Here is a 21,952-nt window from a genome sequence, read left to right on the forward strand (position 1 = left end):
TAAATGTAACTAAATCAGGGAATATAGATTTAATCCTGGTGATTGAATGCCCCCCTGTTATTTTCTACAAAAATGAGAGGTTGGCTGTATTGTTGTGTTTGGTCATATGTGATGGTATTTTCCTTGTAGTTTTAGTTAGAGAGATTATGAATGCTTTATTGGTGTGATAAATTTTATTTCTAATTTCTAATGAAAATAAAAATGTGCTCTGTTCTCTGTATTTTTAGTCACATTGATGTGATATTTTTTACATTTCAATCACTGCTTTTAGGCTTGGCATTCAGTAATAGGTCTGTATAGGTTAGTGTAACACAAGTATGCTGCTTTTGTTTTGTATCTGGATATCATCAGTTGCTTGCAGAGAGCAAAGGGTTAAAACTTATAGACATAAATATTTGTGAAATATCTTGTTTTTTCTTTATTGTCCAGAAAAAAATTGTATAGAGTGATAATCAAGTCTACTTTCCCTTGGTTCTCTGTGAGCTCAGACTTTTTGTTTAAGAATTTCTGAAGTGCATTGAGATATTTATTTCCTTGAAAAATGGGGTATGTTTGTAATCAATGAGAAAAATTATCACCCTATTGCATTTAGTTTTCCTATTAAAAATTTTAGTTTTCATTCTTACCATTAAGTGCATGATTTACATTTTATGAAATTATCTAAGAAAAATAATTTCATGAAAACTCATGAGAAAACACTATTTAAGCAATGCTTGTATTTAATGGGCATATGCCTATACATTGTCATAGCTTAGGCTGTTGTTTTGCAATTTCAAGGTTGATTCTATTTACTCATGTGGTTGTATGGGTACTATGGTAGAAAAAAGATTCCCAACAAAGTTAGTGCTTCTGGTATTGCTTCACCAGAAAATTAGGTTCCTGTCTGATGGTATATTATATGAGAGATTCCCTTACTTAGTATCGTCATTCGTAAGAGGTGGTATACTGGTAATTTGCCTGCCCTAAGCATAAAGTGCACTGGTGACCAGTGTGGTGGCATATTAGATTATCCTTTTTCGATGCGTTTGAAGTGTTTAGTTTAACTCCCTTACCATAATCCCCCTAAATACCCTATGTAAATATTAGTTTTGATATCTGTTGACGTATCAGACTGCTCAAGTTCCTGTCTGTTGTATAGAAAGCATAAAAGTGGCAAAAGTACCCGTGAAAATTCTAGTTGGCTAATTTTAGCCTTGCCTCAAAGGTGTATTGAGCGAGACAGATGTCTTATTAAAACATACAAAAACTATATTCTTGAGTTGTTACACATGCTGCACAGTAGTCTTCTGAAATCTTAAAGTTGTCTCTTAATTTAATATGATATCTGTTGAGTATTAAGCTCTTTCTATTACCAAAGATAAGGGCATGTGAAATCAGAGTTGGGCCCAGACTGAATTGTGAACTTGCCTGAGTGCTTGCTAATGTGCTTAGCATGATGGAAAAAGAGGGGAAATATCAGTGAGGGAGCTAAATGTAAGTTTTCAAAAGTATAAAATTAGGGTTTTACAATGTCTCTCCATGTCATTATTCTGCTTACCAGTGTTAATTACTTTTGGAGCAGGCATGTTGTTAGTATTCCATCTGTAGCTGGTAGGGGAAACATGAGAGGAATGGGATAGTTCAGATTTCTTTCTCTTGATTTAAGTTTTTTAGCTCTTGCTTTTCTCACATGTATGAAAAGCAGTGGTTGCATTTCCTCCTAAAAATGGCTCCTGGCTCACATCTGTGATTCTGAGTTAAGAAGAGGATATTGGTTTTCACATCAATTTTGGAAACTTTCATGAGATGCTTTAAGTTTAAATTTCTATTATTTTAATTTTGACTTTCTCTCGCTGGAAGGACTGATGAAAATGTATGTACTCTTGGTTTATCACTGATAATTTTATTAACATTTTGCTGTTTTTTTTTTAAGCCTAATAAATCATTTGAAACACAAAATGGCCATTAAGGGAGGTCTGGGACATCAGATATGTTGGAGGAATGGGACAGTGTCCCACTCCTATTATTGCACTATTATTTTTTAAAGTTTTATTCTGTGAGGCATTTTAATTTTTAGTATTAGATAAGTATGCCTAATAAGTAATCCAGAATGGTAATAGTGAAAAAAAATCCAGATATGGTACCAGTGCCTAATTGTACCATTCTGAAACCTGTGAAGATGGTTTCTGAAGAAGGCAAAAGTGTGAGAGAGGTAGCAAGAGTAAAGAAATCATCAAAATCTGCATTATCAAGACATGCATTGAAATCATTTGCTTCCAAGGACAAGGACAGTGGCATTTTTCAAAGTAATCTAATATGTGGAATGATTTTCCTCTTTTGTTTTACACAGGGAAAGGTTTTAGTAATGAGTATGATGATGGAAAATTCATGCAAAAAAGGGGAGCTAGTTTAAAAATTTTCCTTCCTCAACAAGAAGACATAAGTTTCGTAGAGAAAAAGATATTGTTCTGAAACTGAATTCCCCAATTTTGTTTAAAGACACTGAAAGAGTGAAATCCTTGTTTACATTTACTACTGATACCGTTAATCGTATAAATATGATCCGAAATTAATAATGAAAAACACTTTGTTACCTCCACAAAATTCACAGAGTTATTTTATTACCGGTTTCGGCTATTACACCATTTTCAAATACATGATGTATGTATTTGAAAATGGTGTAATAACCGAAACCTGTAATAAAATAGAAACTCTGTGAATTTTGTGGAAGTAGCAAAGTGTTTTTCATTATTAAAATGGACCCCTTCCACCACGTAAAAGCTTCAAGTTTCGATTTAATGATCAGAAATAACTACAATATCTATTATTTACGTATTTTGAATTAATCATTTATTTTTTTCTTACCATTATTGCTCACACACGTTAGTGTCCCATTCCTCCCGGAATGAGGGACAAATGTCCTATGTTCAGAAAATGCTATGATCCACAGTACTCACCCATTCTAATATCTCTAGGAATTTTATATGGAATTTAGAAGGGTCAAGGCAACTAAGGATTGCAAAGAAATTTGATTTAAGCTGCTAATATTTTCACAAAAAAATTTATTCCAAAATGTGTCCTAATCCGCCTTAGTCTCCCCTAGTGTGAGTAAAGTAAGACTGTGGGACTTTGAATTTTGTCGTGAATCAAGCCTAAGAATATTGGATTATTAGAAAGGAAACCCATTCTCTCCCATGCCAACAGTGGCAGCTCAAACTTTGTAGGGAAACTTTTTCTGCTATAGTACATGCTTTTCATAAAAAGGACCTAAAGTATTGTAATTTAGTTTTTGCAATGGTATGACTGCCATTAGAGTCTTAAAGAAATATGCTTCCAAATGAAAGTATCAACATTAGAATCAAAATGAATTGTGGGATTTACTTGACTCATTCATATGTCTTCATATTGTTCAGTCCACACATTTATATTCAATCAACTCATGGTGTAGGATGTGTACATACCCTTGAAATCTGAGTAATGTTCTTCAATTATCAGAACTAGGAAATTTCTTTAACTTATTGTTGAATTGATGGTGTAAGTTTGAAACGTTAACAATTATCATTATTTCGACTAACTTTTTCTTCTTATGGACTTGGTGTATCGTTTTCATTAGAAGATGATGCAAGTCTTCAATCCTGACTGCGGTTTGTCTTCTGTATACTCAAGAACATAATCCATTTACATTACTTTATGTAATATCATGCATCTAGCTTGGAAAAATTGTATTCCTTCAAAAACTTATTAAATATCAGATCTAACAAAGAAAAGCTTGAGAGTATAACCTTGAAATTTGTACAACTATCCATGAAAATCTGGAATGCTTGAATTTTATGTTGTAATTTTTGTGGACACTCTTTGAGATGTTACCCTGTATGTGGTGAGCAAGGCTAGGCTTAATTGGCTGAGTTTTAGCATTGTATTGTTTTCAAGGTTCCTCCTCTTGAAGTACTTCCTCTCACCATCACATCTCTTCGCTTTGTGTCTTTACAGGGAACCCACCTGAAAAACCACAAGAAGGTCCACACTGGGGAGAAGCCCCATCGTTGCGACGTGTGCGACGTTGGATTCTCGGACCGCTTTGCGCTCAAGAGGCACAAGGGAGTGCACGGGGGAAATGCTCCTGTGAGTGGAGGGCCATCGGGTGGGGGCGGGACCCCCGTCGGGGGCCCACCAGAGGTTCCTGGAGGCCCTCCAGAGCCACCTAGTGCCACTGGACCCCTGGAGCTGTACAAATGCGAGGTGGGTCAGGTGGCTTTCCCAGGATGCTCGCGACCTCCAGACAAGCCTCTTCACACTGGTTAGGCTCCGGCGGGCGGCCACGCCTTTTTGCCCTTAATTGCGTGCCATTGTCCCGGGCCGCCCGTGCCGGTTGCCTGGATGAGGACAGCTCCTGGTGGCAGCGTGCCACACCAACCATTAGGCCGATGCATGATGGCTCAGCCATACATGCACGAATAAGTTAGGGGATTTTTCCTCTCTCAGCCCATGGAAGGATTTTTTTTACTGGAACAGGAGAATTATCAGAGGAAGACTAGTGCAATATTAGAGATTTTTATGTACTCTGTGGTAACTAGGTTTTACAGTGGAGACATAGTTTGGTATTGGCCTCAACAAGACAATATTGTTGGCTTGGCTGGAGGCTCTATGAAGTTGTGATTTGATTTTGTGCTAATGAAATTGGTTACTATTGCTGGTATGTGATATTAAGGAAGAAGTTTCTCCAAAATTCTGGGTTTGGAAGATATCTCAGAGTTTTTGTCAAGAGTGTGTATTCCTGAGGCAGCATAATGACTTGTGCATTCAGTGAAATTTCATGTGGTCCTCTTCATAAAATCAAATATTCTCATTCTTTGTAGCAATAGTTTGCTGTTTTCATTGAATCTAAAGGCTTCCATGACATTATCACTACATCAAACTTCAATGTTTCGAATATTTTTACTATTTTGATGTGGTATTAATCTTATTTTTACAAAGATAAAATTCCTATTTTAATAAACTTGACACATTATTTTCTCATATCCATCAAGATTATCTTATGATATTGTTATGTATAAATAGACCTCATTTCTTTTCCCAGTGTCAAACACTATCTTGAAGCTTATATGCCAGAATATTCTGCTCAATTAGGGGGTTCCCTTAAAAAATATATTAAAAGTTTTAATTTCATAAATTATCAGTATAGGTTTCCAAGGTTGATCTTATGCAGCTAAGTTACATCAATATAATATTTTAAGTTGTTAATTTTTAATGTTATAAATAGAAATTCTTCTTCAAATGAAAATCATCCTCTCCTTGTCCATGGCATCATTGCTATAGCTCTGAAGTGAGTTCCCTATCTTTCTCAACTTAATGACATCACAGCTATCACCTACAAGCACAAGACATTTAAGTGAAGCTTCCCTTTCTCCAAACTTTCAGGTTCAGTATCTCTGGAATTTTTCCAAATGTAATTCATTTTTAAACAATTATGTAGCAATTTTCAAGGGTCCCGTAAACAGTGGCATACTTTCATTATAAAAATTAATTAAAATTTTGTATTATTTCGTATCCTAGTTAATTTTATCTTGTGGAGTGACAGGTTTTCTTTGATTGGCTATATGGTGCCTATACTTTGACGTTTAATTAAGTTTTGTCAAATTCTCGGTTTTAGAACTGAAAGAATTTACTTATATTACTTCAAAAGCAGTATCTCATCAATTTTTTAAAAATCAATGCACAATATTCATAAGTTTCTTGCACTGTGACATTATGCATGAAACATCATTCCTGAACATAGCTCTTGAAAGCTATAATTAATTTTCTATGTGGGAATCTTGAGCCATTACGTGTTTAAATATGCAGTTTCTAATGTTATATGGTTGAAAAGCCTTTTTCTGTAATTGTTGATCACTTAAAACGTGACTAATTATTTTATTTTGACTTGAGGAAGTTAACTCGGAAAGAGTGGCACTCATATTACTGCCATTAGTTTTTTTATGGATCACTTAGAATAGATATTCAATATTTCATGCCCAGATACATTATATAAACTTGAATGGAAAGGAGGTAATTCTTTCAAAAATTTGCAACATGCTGTAAAAAGTGATACTTAATAATTTAGGAGGAATGTATCTGTAATTGCTGTTCCTGATTCTAAACTAGGATCCATGTGTACAACTGAAACCAAAGTTAATATTTTGCCAAGTTTTATGGTAGTAAATTGATTGAGGTGATAGCATGACGCACTTAAACTCACAATGACATTGCAAATCAAACTAGAGAAATTGATATTTTCTGTGCTGTTTTAAACAATAATCCTTGATGTCACCAGCTTCCAATCTTCCCTTCCCGTGAGGCCCAGACCTTAAAAATGTAAAGAATTTTGATGTACCTATACTGTTCTCTTTCAAGTGGCTGATTAGTGCTTTTGGTATTCTTGTAAACATAACGATTTTTATAAGGTAGCAGTCGAAGAAAAATGTAAATTGTGATTACAGGCATAGCCTACGTATTACAAGGAAGGGGTTGATGCTCTGCCGGTGGTGAATAGGAAGTGAAAAGCTGCCATATCCCTGTGATTGCGTGGAGTGAATTGGAAAAGGCTTTGATAACATATTTTAAGTACTCATGATAAATATTTACAGTATTGATTCAGATTTTTATACAATATTAGGTGCAACCTGAAAGACTATTATTTTTCTCCTTCCTGGTGTAGACTTTATGAGTAAGACATTGTCATGCATTTTTCTTTGAAAAGAGAAATGATTACTGTCCTTTGCAATAGCTAGATAAATTTTATCTAATGGGATAGTGGAATCCTTCAATATATTTTACTTGTGAAGCCTTTATGGATACTTCAATTTTGCAATAATTCTTATCTTATATCCTTATGATGGGCTGTGCAGTTATATATTAGTTCATAATTAATGTTTCTGCTTACTACAGTAAGTTTAATGCTTTCAACACCAAGATATCTACTGGATGTGCATTGACGTGAGTGGTAAATTATTTTGGAAAAATAAAGTGATATGATTTTTGATTGATGAGAAAGGATCAGAAGTTGGTCTCGAGAGTATTTTAGTACTGAAATCGCTGATGACCCGATGTGTCATATCTATAGGAGAGCATTGTGAAGTATGCGCTTAATACCCTCTCATGCCATAGAAGTATCTTATCTAACAGAGGTTCTTAATCAACCTAGGATGCTCTGAAACAAAGTTCTCCCTTTTAAAATAAATTAACCAACCATTGGCTATACTTTATCACATGGAGGACATTGCGTCTCTATGAGAACTCAACTTTAGGGTATGTATTAAGAGCCTCTGGTTAGCAAAGTGTACCCTCCGCTGATCAGCAGATCGAGTTTAGTATATAAATGCCTTAGTATATCCTAATGGAATAGTACTTCATCGGACGGAAGATGTTATAAAATGGCTCCCATATAAGCTAAAGTATGTATGAATCGATGGAATAAGTGTATAAAGTTTGCGTGGGCTTGACATTTTGAATGGAGGAGACTTTCCTTTATTGAGAATATTCTGTCATTAGTCTTTAAGTTCAATTTTGTATTTCTGTTACTCATGGGTAGGGCTATTCATAGACTTCGAATACATGGCCGTGTAGATAGATAATTGCCACTGATCTGGTATAAGGATAATAATTATGCTCATCTCGCATTTGTCCATTGAGGATTTATTTCAATCGGGAAAGTAATTACAAATTGAAAAAAATTAAAAAATAATAGATTTTTATGTAGCCCTGTCAATGTGTGCCATGTTTGTTTTGTTGGTGAGTGAATCTGGATGTGGGAGAAGTTTCTTAACTTTCGGATTGGGCTTGAAGTGGATATCCAGTGAATTTAGATTTTTAACCAATAAGTTATTGTGCTGATATTTTGCCATCATTTTCAAACTGCAGGCAACAATTTACCTTGAAAAAAGAACTGAACTTAAAGCAGCATTTTATGATTAGGACTTTACTGTATGTATAAACAAATTATAGCCCTGTAATTAAGTAATTTATGGAATTAATTTCTCCGCAATTGACCAGTATGCACCAATGTGTAATAGATTTTTAATTTTATTCCCCAAATTGATTTAGTCATTCGAAGTTCCTCAATCCATAGCTAAAAATCCCATACATGTACAATGTCTGGTGAAGTTTCTAATTCTGGGCTCTGTCATGGCCTAGGCACTTTATTTAGCCATGTGATGAAAAATAACTTATGTATTTCAATACATTTCGCTGTAGAATAGCATCTCTCCCAGACTGTGATTGAATTTCACATTCTTAAGTTTGCTTGCATTAAGTAGTATTTTATGACAAAAAAGTGACCATTGTATAATTAAGGTTGATTATTACAATTATGTCAGCCTTGAACTACTCATTTTTTAAGCATATGAAAAATGTTAGCGTTGAAATGCTAAAATAATTTGTGTGTGCTGAATTATCAGTTTCTTTCAGTGTCATAAAGGGCAATATGCGATTTGGAAATTCATGTGTTGTTCTTGCCTTACGTTTTGTCGGAAATTTTTTGTGTTCATTGAATACCTTGGATCCTTTGTCCAAAGATGTGTAATTTTCATCTAGCTTTGAGCTCCTTTTGAAATGCTTCTTATATTTATCACATCCATCACATATTTTGTTGGTACTTCATCAAAAATGTCTATTGAGTTCATTTGTTACTAGATTGCTTGTATTTTTAATTTTATTCAAGATTTTATGCTTTTCAATCATAAATAAAACATTAATGCATACGTTTTGTATGTCAAAGACTCTATTTGGCTTTCTCTGCTTTAAGGAAATGGTTGTGAAGCCTTATTTAACTTATTCTATTAGAGTATGAAATTCTTTTTCACAAGCCACAAAGCGAAGTATATACCTATATACATGTGTGTACATATATACATCGAAGATTTTACAGGTGTATGGATTTTAATTTATTTTCATTATTTTGATAAGAAATAGGTGTGAGATACTTGCCATATCGAGGCCTATAGCTGAATGAAAGGCTATCCTTAAAACTTTAGCACAAGAAATGACTTGAACTCTTGCTATATGTTTAATCCCATCGTCTTGTACAAACAGCAGCTAAACAGTGTCTCCGGTCATGATTTACAATGATTGATGTAAATATATATTTTTTAATGGGAATAGTATTCGTAAATGCACATATTTCATTACTTCTGCTTGAACAATTTTGTTGTGAAATAAGTGGAGGTGATTTATTTCTCTTCTGTGTGTCTGATATTGGTGCAGAAAGGCTAAATTGTTGTCTAATGGACTGAATGGAAGTGTTGTACCTACAAGAATGGCAGTATTTTTATGATGTGTGCCTGTCTCATTATTTATCTAGAAATCCCTGAAAAAAGAATGTATAAGCAAATATATATAAATATATTTTTGTTTTGCTGTATGAGCTGTCATCTTGGTCCTATTCATTCACACATTTTTTTATGTGTGCTTGAAATAAGGAGAAATAGGTGGGAAAACTGGAGAATGTGAATGTGATTATGTTTTGTGCTTGTATGATTGTGCTATATGAGGTTGTTGAGTCAGTAAATGTAAAAAGTGTATTCTTCCTTCTCCGTCCCCCTGAAATTCTCCTTGGTGTTGAAATCTATTATAATAGGAATAATCTGAAATCAGTATTCTTAGTCCTAAATGCTTGTCTCCTGAAAGTCAAAAAGTTGTGAAAATGTGTGCCTGAATGACTGTGTTGATGTTTTTTTAATTGTGAATGTCTTATAGACTATGTACCACTTATTCATGCGCAAGTACTACAGTTCTTTAGTATGAAATAAAAGTATTTCTTGGATTTTGTCGAATCATTTTATTACATGCTCTTTGCTAATGCTAAAGACTACTTAAATCCTGCCATTCCTTGAACCACCATTGAGTCCAGAGAGACCCTGCTCTCTGGCCTTTCATTGGTGAAACCAGTCTGCTATTGTTACTACCCTTGTAGAAAGTAATTCTAGGTGTTATCATATCTGGAAGTAATTATGTCACAACTACCTAAATTCTGAATATTTATTTGTGAAAATCATGAAAAAATATACTCTGAAAGTTGGATGCAAATATAAAGATGTTTTCATACTTAAATATCAAGAAATTTTAATCAATGACATTGCTGAGGAGATAGAAATACATAGCAAACCTTGCATACAGATGTCCTTAATGTAAAAGAGTCTCCTATCTTCTAAATCTCATTTGTATAAAACTAACATTAGGCCTTAAAAACAATTTACCTGCATGTGTTATATAAGGTTGAAGCAGGAAAGCTGTTCAAAAGGAAAGAGTAAGAACATGGTTTTCAAGAATTGATAAATTAATGGAGAAAGTATGATAAATCTCTGAGGACATCCAGGTATTATTATTGAATTATAGCCCATCAGAATTCAGTGAGCAGGACATGATTTGAGGAAAAAAGAAGGATTTTCACTGAAAGAGTCATTCAGCAAAAATCGTGTCGGAAGAAGAACATGTGGGATATGGTGGAACCAAGTATGTACTGATGGACAAGGAAAAGATCACAGGGACAGAAAGGAAAGATGCCGGAGTGGAGCTCTTGCTTGGAGCAGCATTTCATAGCAGAGCGAATGACAGTAATGTTGCTCTGCTCCGGAATGGAGTATCTCTGAGATAAACATCATTCCAGAAATTCTATTGCCTCTTGAAAGTGCATATTTTCAAATTTGCAATGTCCATAATTAAATTCAAATAATGTAATGAAGGGTACTAATAATATTAAAAATTGATTGTAGAGGTTGTGATTAAAATGCCACTTATTTTGCAAGCAAAATATCGATTCTTTGATGCTTTAGGAGCAGTATTAGAGTCTGTACTTCTCATTTAGAATCAATGGAGAAAGAGTTTCAGGAGGATGCTGACGTATGTGCAGGTAGCAATGATGGATAGAATAGGGTAGTTTCCTTCATCAAAGAAAACAAAATGCATTGATTGCGATTCATTACCCACCATTAGGGTTTTCATAATACATATATAAATTATTTGGTTTTAGAAATCCCAGTTTAAACGAATGGCAATGGTCAATTTTAACCTCATTTGAAAAAGGCCAGATTGGCGCCCATGCAATTCCTCTCCACGTGACGTCACAGGGACCTAGTTTCTACACGAGAGGATAGGAGTTTTACATTGTCTGAGATTACCAATGCATGCATGAGTCACAGAGCTCAGGGAAATATCTCTTAATAATCACTTATTAAAATTGTCTAAGGTTGCAAAGTTTCCTTCGTTTGATAAGGTAGTAATAATCCATATTTAAGCCCAGCGCTACCTGCTAGCAGCCTGTGTCTTATCAATGCTCAAGCTTCGCCTCAAGGTCACCTCACAGGGCGGCAGCGGGAACCAGAAATACATCACATGGACTTTTCCCATCATTCCTACTTAGCCGTCACGTTTTCGCGGGCTTGAAAATTTTTTATTTTCGTTTAATCGCAAAAAATAGATATCATCATTCGAAAATCTAAGAGCGTGAAATGCGTACTCCAGGAGTAATAATCTTTCGATTTAGGCAATAAAAAAATAATAGGAAACCACCCTATTGCTATTTTATTTCCAATATTAATGATTCATAATTATTTTTAGTAGCAAATACTGGAACTAAAACAAAAGGAAAGAAGGATGGACTTCTGCAATAGGTATAACTAAAGGCATGTGAGTATTTCAGATTTTGTTAAAAATGTGTGAGAAACATTTAATTATTGATTTTAAATCATACTGTATTCAAGAAGCAACGCGAACGCTGCAATCAAGGTTTACATCTGCAATAGCAAAGTGCGCGCATTCTAGTAGTGTTTGTTGCCTAGTGGAAGTCAGTGACACTCCCCTCCCTCCTCAGGTGTTACAAATGTCATTGCTACCTAAATCATTGCAAATGTTGAATAGATTTGACAAATAACGTATTATGATTGCAAAACGAACAACAGAAGTGTATTGCGGGCATATCCGCACGAAGAATGTAGGCGCTAAAACCTAAAGTTACGTATTTTCGTTTGTATTTGCAAAATATCGCAGCAAATATATTTTTATTCTTCAAGATCATTGATCAGTATAATCGAGAGTCCGGACTAAGCCGATCCGTATGACCGCGAGCCTACTGCATTTAGTATTTATTAATCAAGCTTTATTAGGAAAACTAGGTATTTTTGTTGAAAAAAACGGAACATATGGCATCACAAAATTTTATTCCTAGATTGCCGTAAAAACTTAATAAAATACACGAAATATTAAAAAATTATGACCCCTCGGTGGGCCCCCCCCCCCCCCAGCATTTGACTCACGAGCCGCCACTTGCCTCATTATGTCATTACCCTCCCTGTTTCATTTCTACCAGTAGTGACAGTCACTCATTCATCCTTCCCTATGTTTCTGCTACTGTTAAGCCTGCCTCCAACAAGCGGACTTCTTTTCCCCCTCCAACCTGCTGACAAAGGCATCTTAAACCAAGGTAGGAGCATATCCTTCTTGATCCAAAGAAAAACGCGTTCTTGCCATGTGCTCGTCAGTCCTTACAGAGAAGCTAAAATTTCTTCAAAGTCAACTGTATTCATATAAGTGGCCCATCGAATCTGCTCATTGACTATCTTGTTTACCTCAAGAGAGAACTTTCTATGGCCTGTAGTGTTGTTTGTTGTTTTGTTGATATATGCGAAGGAAAATACAGAGGAGCGCTCCCAACGTGCACACATGATGCCGTCAAATGCATCTCTACACAAGAGTTCATAACGAGTCATGCTCTGGATCAGTGGGCGGTTGCATATTTGGATGACAATGAGAGGAAATGGTTTGCCTTATTTAATTTCCCTCACTGACCAAAGAATAACAACCCACTGGAAAGGAAACCCACTAACCCATGGAGATATAACAGCAGCACAACCTTTGTTGGGATACTTTTTTTCCCCCATAGTACATTAGCGAATCATAGTATTGTAAAGATTCCATGATGTAAATAAATGGCTATTACATATTGCTTCAAGCAGGCAGTGTAATAAATAAATTAGACAAGCCACATATGAGAAAAATACTTTAATAGCAAATTTATTTGTGTATATATGAAAAAATTGGTACAAGATTGTTAACAGTATAGTAGCAGTAATTCACATGTGATTTAAAGTTGCAACCATACATATTAAGTAGTTACATCATCAAAATATGTGAATAGAAAAATGAAATATGTATCAACATTAACAAAAATCTGTTACAAGTTGGTATCATTGACATTAAGTAGGTAGTAAATTGTGTTGATGGTGCTAACCAATGATCATTAACTATTTACTGAGAAGTATAAACTTAAGATTAGAAGTATTTAGACTTTGATTTTTTTAAACAAAGCCCTCACAGGATCAACAACCTTTTTGATTTTAGGTTGTAATGGGTAAAATATATCAGATTTCACACACACAATATACTCACACATTTTTACAGAGAAAAATTAAAGAAGCACAATAAATAAATATCATCTTAAATAGGCAATATAAAAACCCTGTCATCAGGTAGCAAAATAAACATTTAGGGAGTGAGCATAAAAATTATTCTTCATGCATCGGAACTGCACTGCTAGGAAGAAAGTGTTCAATGCTCATTTGCAAAGAAATTCAATCAATGCTTGACAAATGTTTCATTTAAGAAAGAGAAAATATAGATAGAGAGCCATATTGCACAGGATCCTAATGATATCTTTCATTGCTAGAATGCACAATAACTCTGACCAGCACTTAGAATTTTCAGATAATGCCTCACAAGAATAACTAGCATTAGGTATATGCTCAAAACCCATTATTTTCATTATTTATATGAAGATTTGAATTTTCCATTCTAATATTCAATTGGCATTAGCAGTGATGTTTTTCATGAGTCATTTTTTTATCAAGAACACGTGAGGGCTTATTCAGATTATTTCTGAGGTCATGTATGCTGACATTTAATAGTAAATAGGTATATAAGAAATACGCCGTTAAAATTAAAACCATGTAGAATTTGACATCTTTGTCTGAGGAAGTTTTGGGTAAATTATTCCAATCCTACTCTATGTTCAAAGATATTCAGTCATTTTTACATTGGTCGTTTCCTTGAAGCACATATTTAGACTCCATGTGGCCTAAGTCATTCATATTAATTTTTTTTCAAGAATGCATTTCCCAAAATAATACTAAGCAAAATATAAAGCTTGTATTCTGAAAGAGGTATGAATGAAACTTGTATTTTGGCTCACATTCCCTATGTAAAAGTATAGAGTTTCATATATGCATTGGAGAATAAGTGCGATGATATCACCATATCTCTATGTAGATAATTTTGATATATTTACATACAAGCAACTATTATAATTGACTAGGCTTTAATTAAAAAGTTGCTTGAAAATTGTTATTAGTGTTCATATGTATAACAAGCGCTAACTTCATTAAAAACTTTTCAATCAGTGAGGCTATATAAAGCCAAAAATAATTTCAATGCATTATTTACATTGCTTATAATGCTATCACGTTGGCAATTACAAGTAAAATAGCACCAACTTCCATTGGATATTTCAAATGATTCATCTCATTTCACACACAAAACCCATTTGCAACCATCATTTGTGTATCACTATGCCTAATCAAACATTCCTGTTAATATAATAGGCATTCTTTCCCTTTTCTAGGATTAAGACTACAATTTGATCCCTATTTACAGATAATAGTAGTTGAGCCATATGTCTTCATACAATTTTTGGCAAACAATGGCTAGTAATGTAAAATTCACAGCATATCATGCTCTTTCTTTTGGATCTTATGAGGGCCATAAAGATTCATTTATAACTTAAGTTAAGCACAATCAGTAGAAAATATACAGCCATTAAATTTACCTGAGGGCCACTGTCTGTATAATTCTAATTTTGCATCACCAAGGAACCATCAATGACTTTTACAGGCACTTCAAAATATTTCTTTAGCAATAATGTTTTCTAACCTAATGTATTGGAGGGAAAAGTCGATCATTTATTGGTCATTCATGCCTTCTCATGCACTGGAATATAATCGGTAAGTCCCAAGGACTAGACAAACATTGAAAAGGGTAATTAAGGCCTTAGAAACAAAAAGCATGAATAGAGATTATAAACTTGGAAACATCTTTAAGACTGCAATATTTTCATTTGATCTCAACAACTATGTTTAACTAAGACTGATTGTATAAGTAAATACCTGAAGAACATGAAATCCATCTCTTGTGGCCCAACTGTGTAATAGTGTTTGGATACAGAAATGTGTTCATACAATTGAATCAGGCTCAACAATGTGGAAGTCGATTTCCATATAAGGAAAAAATGACTTAGTTCTCTTCCTCTAATTAATTTTCATGAAATGCCATGCGTTGAAGCATTAGTGTTATTATCAAGTACAAAATTGAAAAACTTCAAAGGCATAGTTAGGTACATGATACATTAACCCATACACATTAACCCTTCAGCTGCGGTAGTTATATCGCAAGTCTTCCAATGCTTGGGTATTTTTTGGAGGAAGCCACAGCCTTTCTTCTGCAGAGAGAGGCAAAGCAGTTATAAGACTCGTATACTTTCCTGAGGACACCCACTAAGGGATAAATTTGTGGGAATTATAATTTGGTGAAATTACTGTGAAACCTCTCATAATTTTGGTGGAACGGAACAAGTGCCAACACATTAACCAAATTAGAATAGGTTTCATTCCCTGTTCCTGCATTAGCTCAATTTGGATGATTGTATACAGTGCATTTTTGCCATTCATTCTTGTGTTCATGCATTAAGACATCAATTCCGTACATGTCACTGTACTGTGTAAACAGGTCTTCACATGGAATTATACACATCATGAGGGGAATTGGGGGAAAGTAGAAGAGAAGGGGTAAGAAAGGGTGTTAGGGAAAGGAAAAAAAACAGGTGAGAGGTAAGGGTATGGCTGCTACTGAGGGTTCATCTCCTTATGTTCCCAAGCAACACCATGATATGTTGACGCAACCAGCATTTCCAATACGTAATTAAAGTTGCATAACCTCAAGGATGTTTAAGCTTAATTTCCAAATATGTATGTTATTTGATTATCAAAGGCTGAAATCTATTGTGATTCAACCTTATACGCCCTCTTGGAAGTTTTTCAATTTCATACCTAATAATTTGATTAGTCAAAATATGTATGTTGCACCACAAAAATTAATCTTTGGAAGAAAGAAAGGTATTATAAACACATTTTGCAGCATTTAATTTTTGTAACACAGTGTATCAACTAATAATGCTCATCATTCACGATTCAAGATAATGCGGAAAAAATCAGGCAATTTTTGCAGAAAAAATTTCTAAGTCTATTGATTGTATCGTAAATAAGAGTCGTAGTTTTTTTATAAGCCAATAATTAAAAAAAATACATATTTTATACTTGAATTAAGATCCAAAACAGGTCGCCTACGATAAAATATATTCATATATATAGGAAGATACTTCACTCACAAGTTTATTCAATAAAGAAAAATATCATAAAAAAATAAAAATATAATATTAAAAACCAAATATAAAATTAAAAATAAAACAAAAAATATAGGTAAAATAAAAATATGAAGTCCATTCCATATAAAATAAGAAAGTGAAATTCCCACCGAGCACCTGAAAAGGTATCATATGAATTCAAGATTAATAATTTGAGCGATGCACTTGGGAGATATATTTCAGATAAAAACGTCTATGATGTTTAGTTGATGCCCACTGTAGACTTAGGTGATGAAGAAAAAATACGACTCACAACAAAGATAAATAATATTCTGTAGTAAATATTAGGATTTTTTAAGAAGATTAGCCTGACATATCAAAATTAAGGTAAATGAAAATGATTCATGTATAAAATAGAAATGCAAATTTATTGTGTGAATTCAGGAAATAAATTACCCTTTTTATCCTCAATGCATGTAAATTCTCATGATAATAGGGAGGAGTATTAAAAATATTTAAATCCTGTAGTCCTTCAAAGTGGAGTCATGACAAAAGCAAGTTACAGTCTTGATATAAAAGAGAAGACAATTGAGGATTAGTTGTGCTCAAAAATATTACTGATAAGGATGAAGAAAGGTGCAAATAACATCTGATGAAAATTCACTATGAGATGGGAAGTAAGGTTGTATACTGATCGCAAGGAGAGTAAACCTCATTTGTGCTTTCCTTTTTTATGCATTTGATATTGGCAGGCAATTATCTTGTGAGATGATTTTTAAAAGGAAGTAAGTATTCATTATTGGTACGGGAGCAGCAAAAGGAATGAAATTTACAGGGAAATATCCAATTGCTATCGTAGGTGTCAAGGCAACTTTTTAATTTCCAGATATATATTAAGTGGAAATCTTTTGTATGCAATATATGAACAGTGATTACTATAAGGTCTAGCAAGACTAATAGAAATTATGGGGACTGTAAAAAATTGGAATAAATTGAGGAACAAATTTAAGGTATGAGATGTCTTAACGATAACAAATGGTTGCTTTGGTTTTAAGAGCATTAATATTTTCAATGTTTAGTAAATTTTAGTATAGAATGTCAATAAATGGTTGTGTTTATGGAAAATCAAATGATCATGTTGTTTGCATCACAATTTGCTTATGAAATCCTTGATCACGATTACACTTTAAACTGGAAAGAAGTTCAATACAAGATGATGTACCTATTTTCCATCAGCATTTTTAGCTCAATAGAAAATAAGTCATAAATAAAACAGGAAGTTTAAGAATGATTTCAGTTAACTGAAAATGTATTGAGGACACCGTTGCACCTAATTTAATAAAGTAACATCAAACCCATCACTAGGACAAAATTGGATTAAATTAAACAAGTTTACCTCGATAATTATTAAATGAAATACCTTAAGAGTTATCTAATGAAGTATGAAATAATGATTCTTAAATATAAAAAATTGCTGCCAAATCAAAGAAACTGAATTTACATGAAGGGGAGAAAATTAATTAGCAGAACAAAAATTTTTTTAAATTTCTTATTCTGTAAAAACGGGGAGAGGAAAGTTTTTCAAACAAGGGATACGCAGTGTCATAGTAAAATAGACTTAAATTAATAGGGAAGAGTGACATAACTAAGAAATACATCAATTTCCTTAACAGCTTTGCTCAAATTTTCCATTTAATGCTTGTACGCACTTCGTTTTATTTAGGGTTGGAGCACCTGAGGCTGAACATTGCTGAATACACTTCTATTCCCTATGGAAAACATGTTAAAAAAGAAATGCTAGGATGGTTTAACATTTGCTGAGCTCACAAATTTTCAAAAGTATGAAACTTATTTCACTTTTTTGGCCTTCAGTAATACGAGCCAACCATCATGAAGTATTTCTGAATTTATCAGCCATTACCGATCTATTTTGAGTTGGATTCAAAGTGAGTAATATATGTGAAAAAAGTTCATCATAAGTTGGCTTGTATCAACTCATGTTTTACGTAGAGTACTAATTCTTTCCCTTTCATCTCTGGTTTTCCCTACAGGCCACCATTTTCTAATGCATTCAAAAACTTAGTACATATATGCATTCATGCACAAAAATTCTTCATAAGATTAAGGATCAATAAAAACCATGTAAAAATCCCTGGAATTAAATCCAGGAACTATCACTTTTGTATGTTAATCGGATTAGAATAAACTATTTACTGTGACATAAATGAAGTCTTGCTGTGCTGTGCTCAAGAAATAAGCTTCCATTGTAATTTGAATAATAAGTAGAAAAGAGTAAAGGCCATATTGAATGCTGAAAACCATTTGATGTAATGATGTTTCCCTAATTATAAATGCTACTGAAGAGTGGAGTCCATAAATGTTTCATGTTGTAAATATTTTTCTTAGTGAAACTGTAAATAAACATGACCCACTCAATTATTTAAATTATGGCATTAGAGCACCATCATTTACACGATATGTATGAAAATTTAGTTCCCACGATAACATTCTCCTGGTATGATAACAATAAAGGCACAATGCGTAATCATAACCAGTACATGGAGTGCCAAGTCCAAGGGCAGAGAAGAGTTTGAAAAGCTTATATTCCAAAGAGATAGTTTTGGCGAGTGATGCAACTTTCACAGGCCCGTTCCATATTTTTCAATGCTGCCCCTGAAATGTACATCTGTGCTTAAACTATGTTATGCTTAGTCTAATATCATTCACAATACATTAGCAGGTATATACTATAACTAAAAAATTTCTTTTTTTCTTTTCATTCTGCCTAAAAACAAAATATATCCGGTTGAGTCTTACTTGACTTGGTTACATGATACATTAACAGGCACAAGTTTATGTAAAAATGCATGACTGCAGGAGCAGGAGGAAATATTCACTGTGTGACTACCCAATATGTATGACAGCATGAACATAAAATATAGAGCTTATGTTCTAATTTGGTTCATACATTTTCTCATGCAACATTTCATCAAAATTGTTCATGTGTGTGCATGAACTTGAGCCCCAATGAGTTAATGTATCACATAACAAGACCTTAACATAATTGTTTGGTTAACAACCCCATCACTGTATGACTTACAACTTTTTGGACTGGAAAATACCTAAAATGCAACATTTACTGCAGTAAGAAGGCAGATAACTATTTTGTAGATTGCTAATTTTAAAAAATCATTAAAATTAAAAATAAGAATCCCATACTTATCTTTACCGATGAAATTAAAAGCAAATCTATGAGAATCATTAATTAAGATTACAATTGGAGTGACTGCATTCGCATTTTCGACTGACAATATTAAAATCTTGATTGGTCAAATCAATCAAAATTCGAATTGAGAGTTCAAAACCTGGTAAAATCCAACACTTTTTTCATGAATAATATGATCATATCTCTTTAATTCAAATTATGTACCATGGTATAAACATCAATCGAGATCAAATGTATCTGCCATATATCAATATATGTAGTTCTTGCAAGAGTATACATTACACCATCCTCATGAAATGTATGTACAGATTGATAGAAATAGATAATTTGATTTTTTCTGACTTAAAATTTTCGTCGCTGAAGGGGATTAAGGACCAAAAAACTAGAATACCCACTCAATTGCTTCACTTTATACCCTGATGATTCATACCCCAGGAGACTGAGGTAGATCATCCTAGTGGTGAAAGTCTTCCAACCACTATTCTGAAGCTGCTATCCCCTTAGATTAGTTCATCCATTAAGGCTAGCTGTTTCCTTCTAAATGCCATACTCATACAAAGGCAGAAGTGCTGCATCAATCATAAGAATAATAGAATTTATGAGCAAACAACACCATGGTACCTAGGCTGAATTTTAAATTAGTGTGAATCTTACCTCCACAACATTTTGGTTATTGTCCAAATAGTACTAATAAGGCTGTTAGTATGCAAGCAAATGCATGGCTGGAAAGGACTGTTAGGCTACTGGCACAGTTCTCAAGATCACTTATGAGAGCCGTAGGTAAAGGATCATCCAAACATACAAAGTCGCAACATCTTTTTCCGGTGAAACGAAAATTTCGGCAAAACTGTAAATAGAAAGTGAATGATAAGGAAAGTTCAATTTTAATTTCTTGATGATTCTGATTTTGCTCTTATGGCAGCTTAATCACTTTTGAATCTTATAGCCAATACATCATTAGTCATTTACTCTAAGCTCATGAGGACCACTACAAACATTAACACCTGGATTCTTTAAAAATTATTTGTTCAAAGCATACCTTATATTTCTCTTATCTAATTGGTCACTTCAAATCAAATAGACCCAAATAGAATGTCAAATTTTTTCTTGAAACAAAGAAAATCGAATGCAACTATTTAAAAATTTTTATTTTAGTATCTCCATTATGACAAAATTATATGAATAAAAAGAAATATGCCATCAATTCATATAAAAGTTTGTGCGGAAATGTAGCGAAGAATCCAAAAACCTGTATGGGGCTTGATTCCTCCAAAGTTATGTGGTAGATGAGCATCAAAGAGCAGCTTCTCAAGCCGGCATGTTTTAGCATTTTTTTTGAAGCTTTAATTTTCCAGTTGGTAGGAGACCATATTCAATTTGATATGGAGAGACCATTCTAATATCACATGCAACGGGATCATGATCAATAAAGTGAATTCAAGTGAAACGAACAACAAAGTAATGAAAAAATGTAGTACATTATGAATAAAAATAAGCTTCAGGAAACAATGAAAGGTGGGATAAGCAATGCAATAAGACTGGTAAAAATGCGCCTCAACACAAATTTAGAGTGCAAAGCAAAATATCAATGCTTTGGAATCAACTAAACCTCATTCGGTACTTTTAAATGTGCAAATATCTATCTTCCACCTGATGTCTCAATTACATTGAAACTGAAACTTAGACATTGCAAGTGCAAGAAGAACTTAGAAATTTCAAGAGACAGCAGCCCATCAGTACTATTGCACTCTGCAAATACATGTCATGATGGCTACATTAATATTTCTGTAATTATAATCACTGATTACTCAGATTCTGAATCCATTTTTTGCAGATAAACTTCTCTTCCATTCCTTACTAAAGTATTACATCTCTTCTTTGATTCTATCAATTCTGGCACTTCAAAGCAATTACACTAACAAGAGCGTACCCAGGATCAACTAGGGGGGGGGGGGGGCAAGCCATGGTTGTTCAAGTTGTAGATAAGGTTTAAGTATGGAAAAGGTGAATAAAATAAAAATTTTAAGGAAACTGTAACAGCTCTTCATTAGTTTTTAAAATTATTTACTTGAAAAAATATTATTTTCCTTAAAGACACTTACGATTTTTGCTTCTAGGGGGAGGGGGGGGGGGAAGCTGCCCCCTCCTGCCCCTCGCTGGGTACCATGAACACTATGTACCACGTATTTTTGTCTTTAGTCACTTATGGCTATGTGTATATAGTTCCAGGAAATTACTTATAGCCAAAATGTAGCCAGGGCCAATTCTAGACATTTTTCTAGTGTAAGCAAACAACATTCCAGCCCCCC

The 21,952-nt window shown here is 33.8% G+C and overlaps 1 protein-coding gene and 1 long non-coding RNA gene across 7 annotated transcripts in view; one reads left to right on the top strand and one right to left on the bottom strand.

The window, feature by feature from the left end:
* The window catches only part of LOC124167344 (zinc finger protein 345-like), an 86,191-nt gene extending 76,416 nt beyond the window's left edge, over positions 1–9,775 (top strand). For all 6 annotated transcript variants that reach the window (XM_046545341.1, XM_046545343.1, XM_046545346.1 and 3 more), the window contains one exon: positions 3,970–9,775. In XM_046545341.1, the coding sequence (XP_046401297.1) occupies positions 3,970–4,281 (312 nt within the window). In that variant the 3' untranslated portion in view covers positions 4,282–9,775. The remainder of the gene's footprint in view (positions 1–3,969) is intronic.
* A 3,218-nt stretch (positions 9,776–12,993) lies between these two features.
* LOC124166655 lies at positions 12,994–21,614 on the bottom strand. The gene is made up of 3 exons (XR_006866472.1): positions 20,893–21,614; positions 20,298–20,490; positions 12,994–19,090 (listed from the first exon to the last, which is right to left on the bottom strand). It is a non-coding gene; the product is annotated as an uncharacterized LOC124166655 (long non-coding RNA).
* Between the last annotated feature and the right edge of the window lie 338 nt (positions 21,615–21,952).

Source organism: Ischnura elegans, chromosome 10 (genome assembly GCF_921293095.1).
Source record: "Ischnura elegans chromosome 10, ioIscEleg1.1, whole genome shotgun sequence".
In the NCBI taxonomy this organism is placed as follows: domain Eukaryota; kingdom Metazoa; phylum Arthropoda; class Insecta; order Odonata; family Coenagrionidae; genus Ischnura; species Ischnura elegans.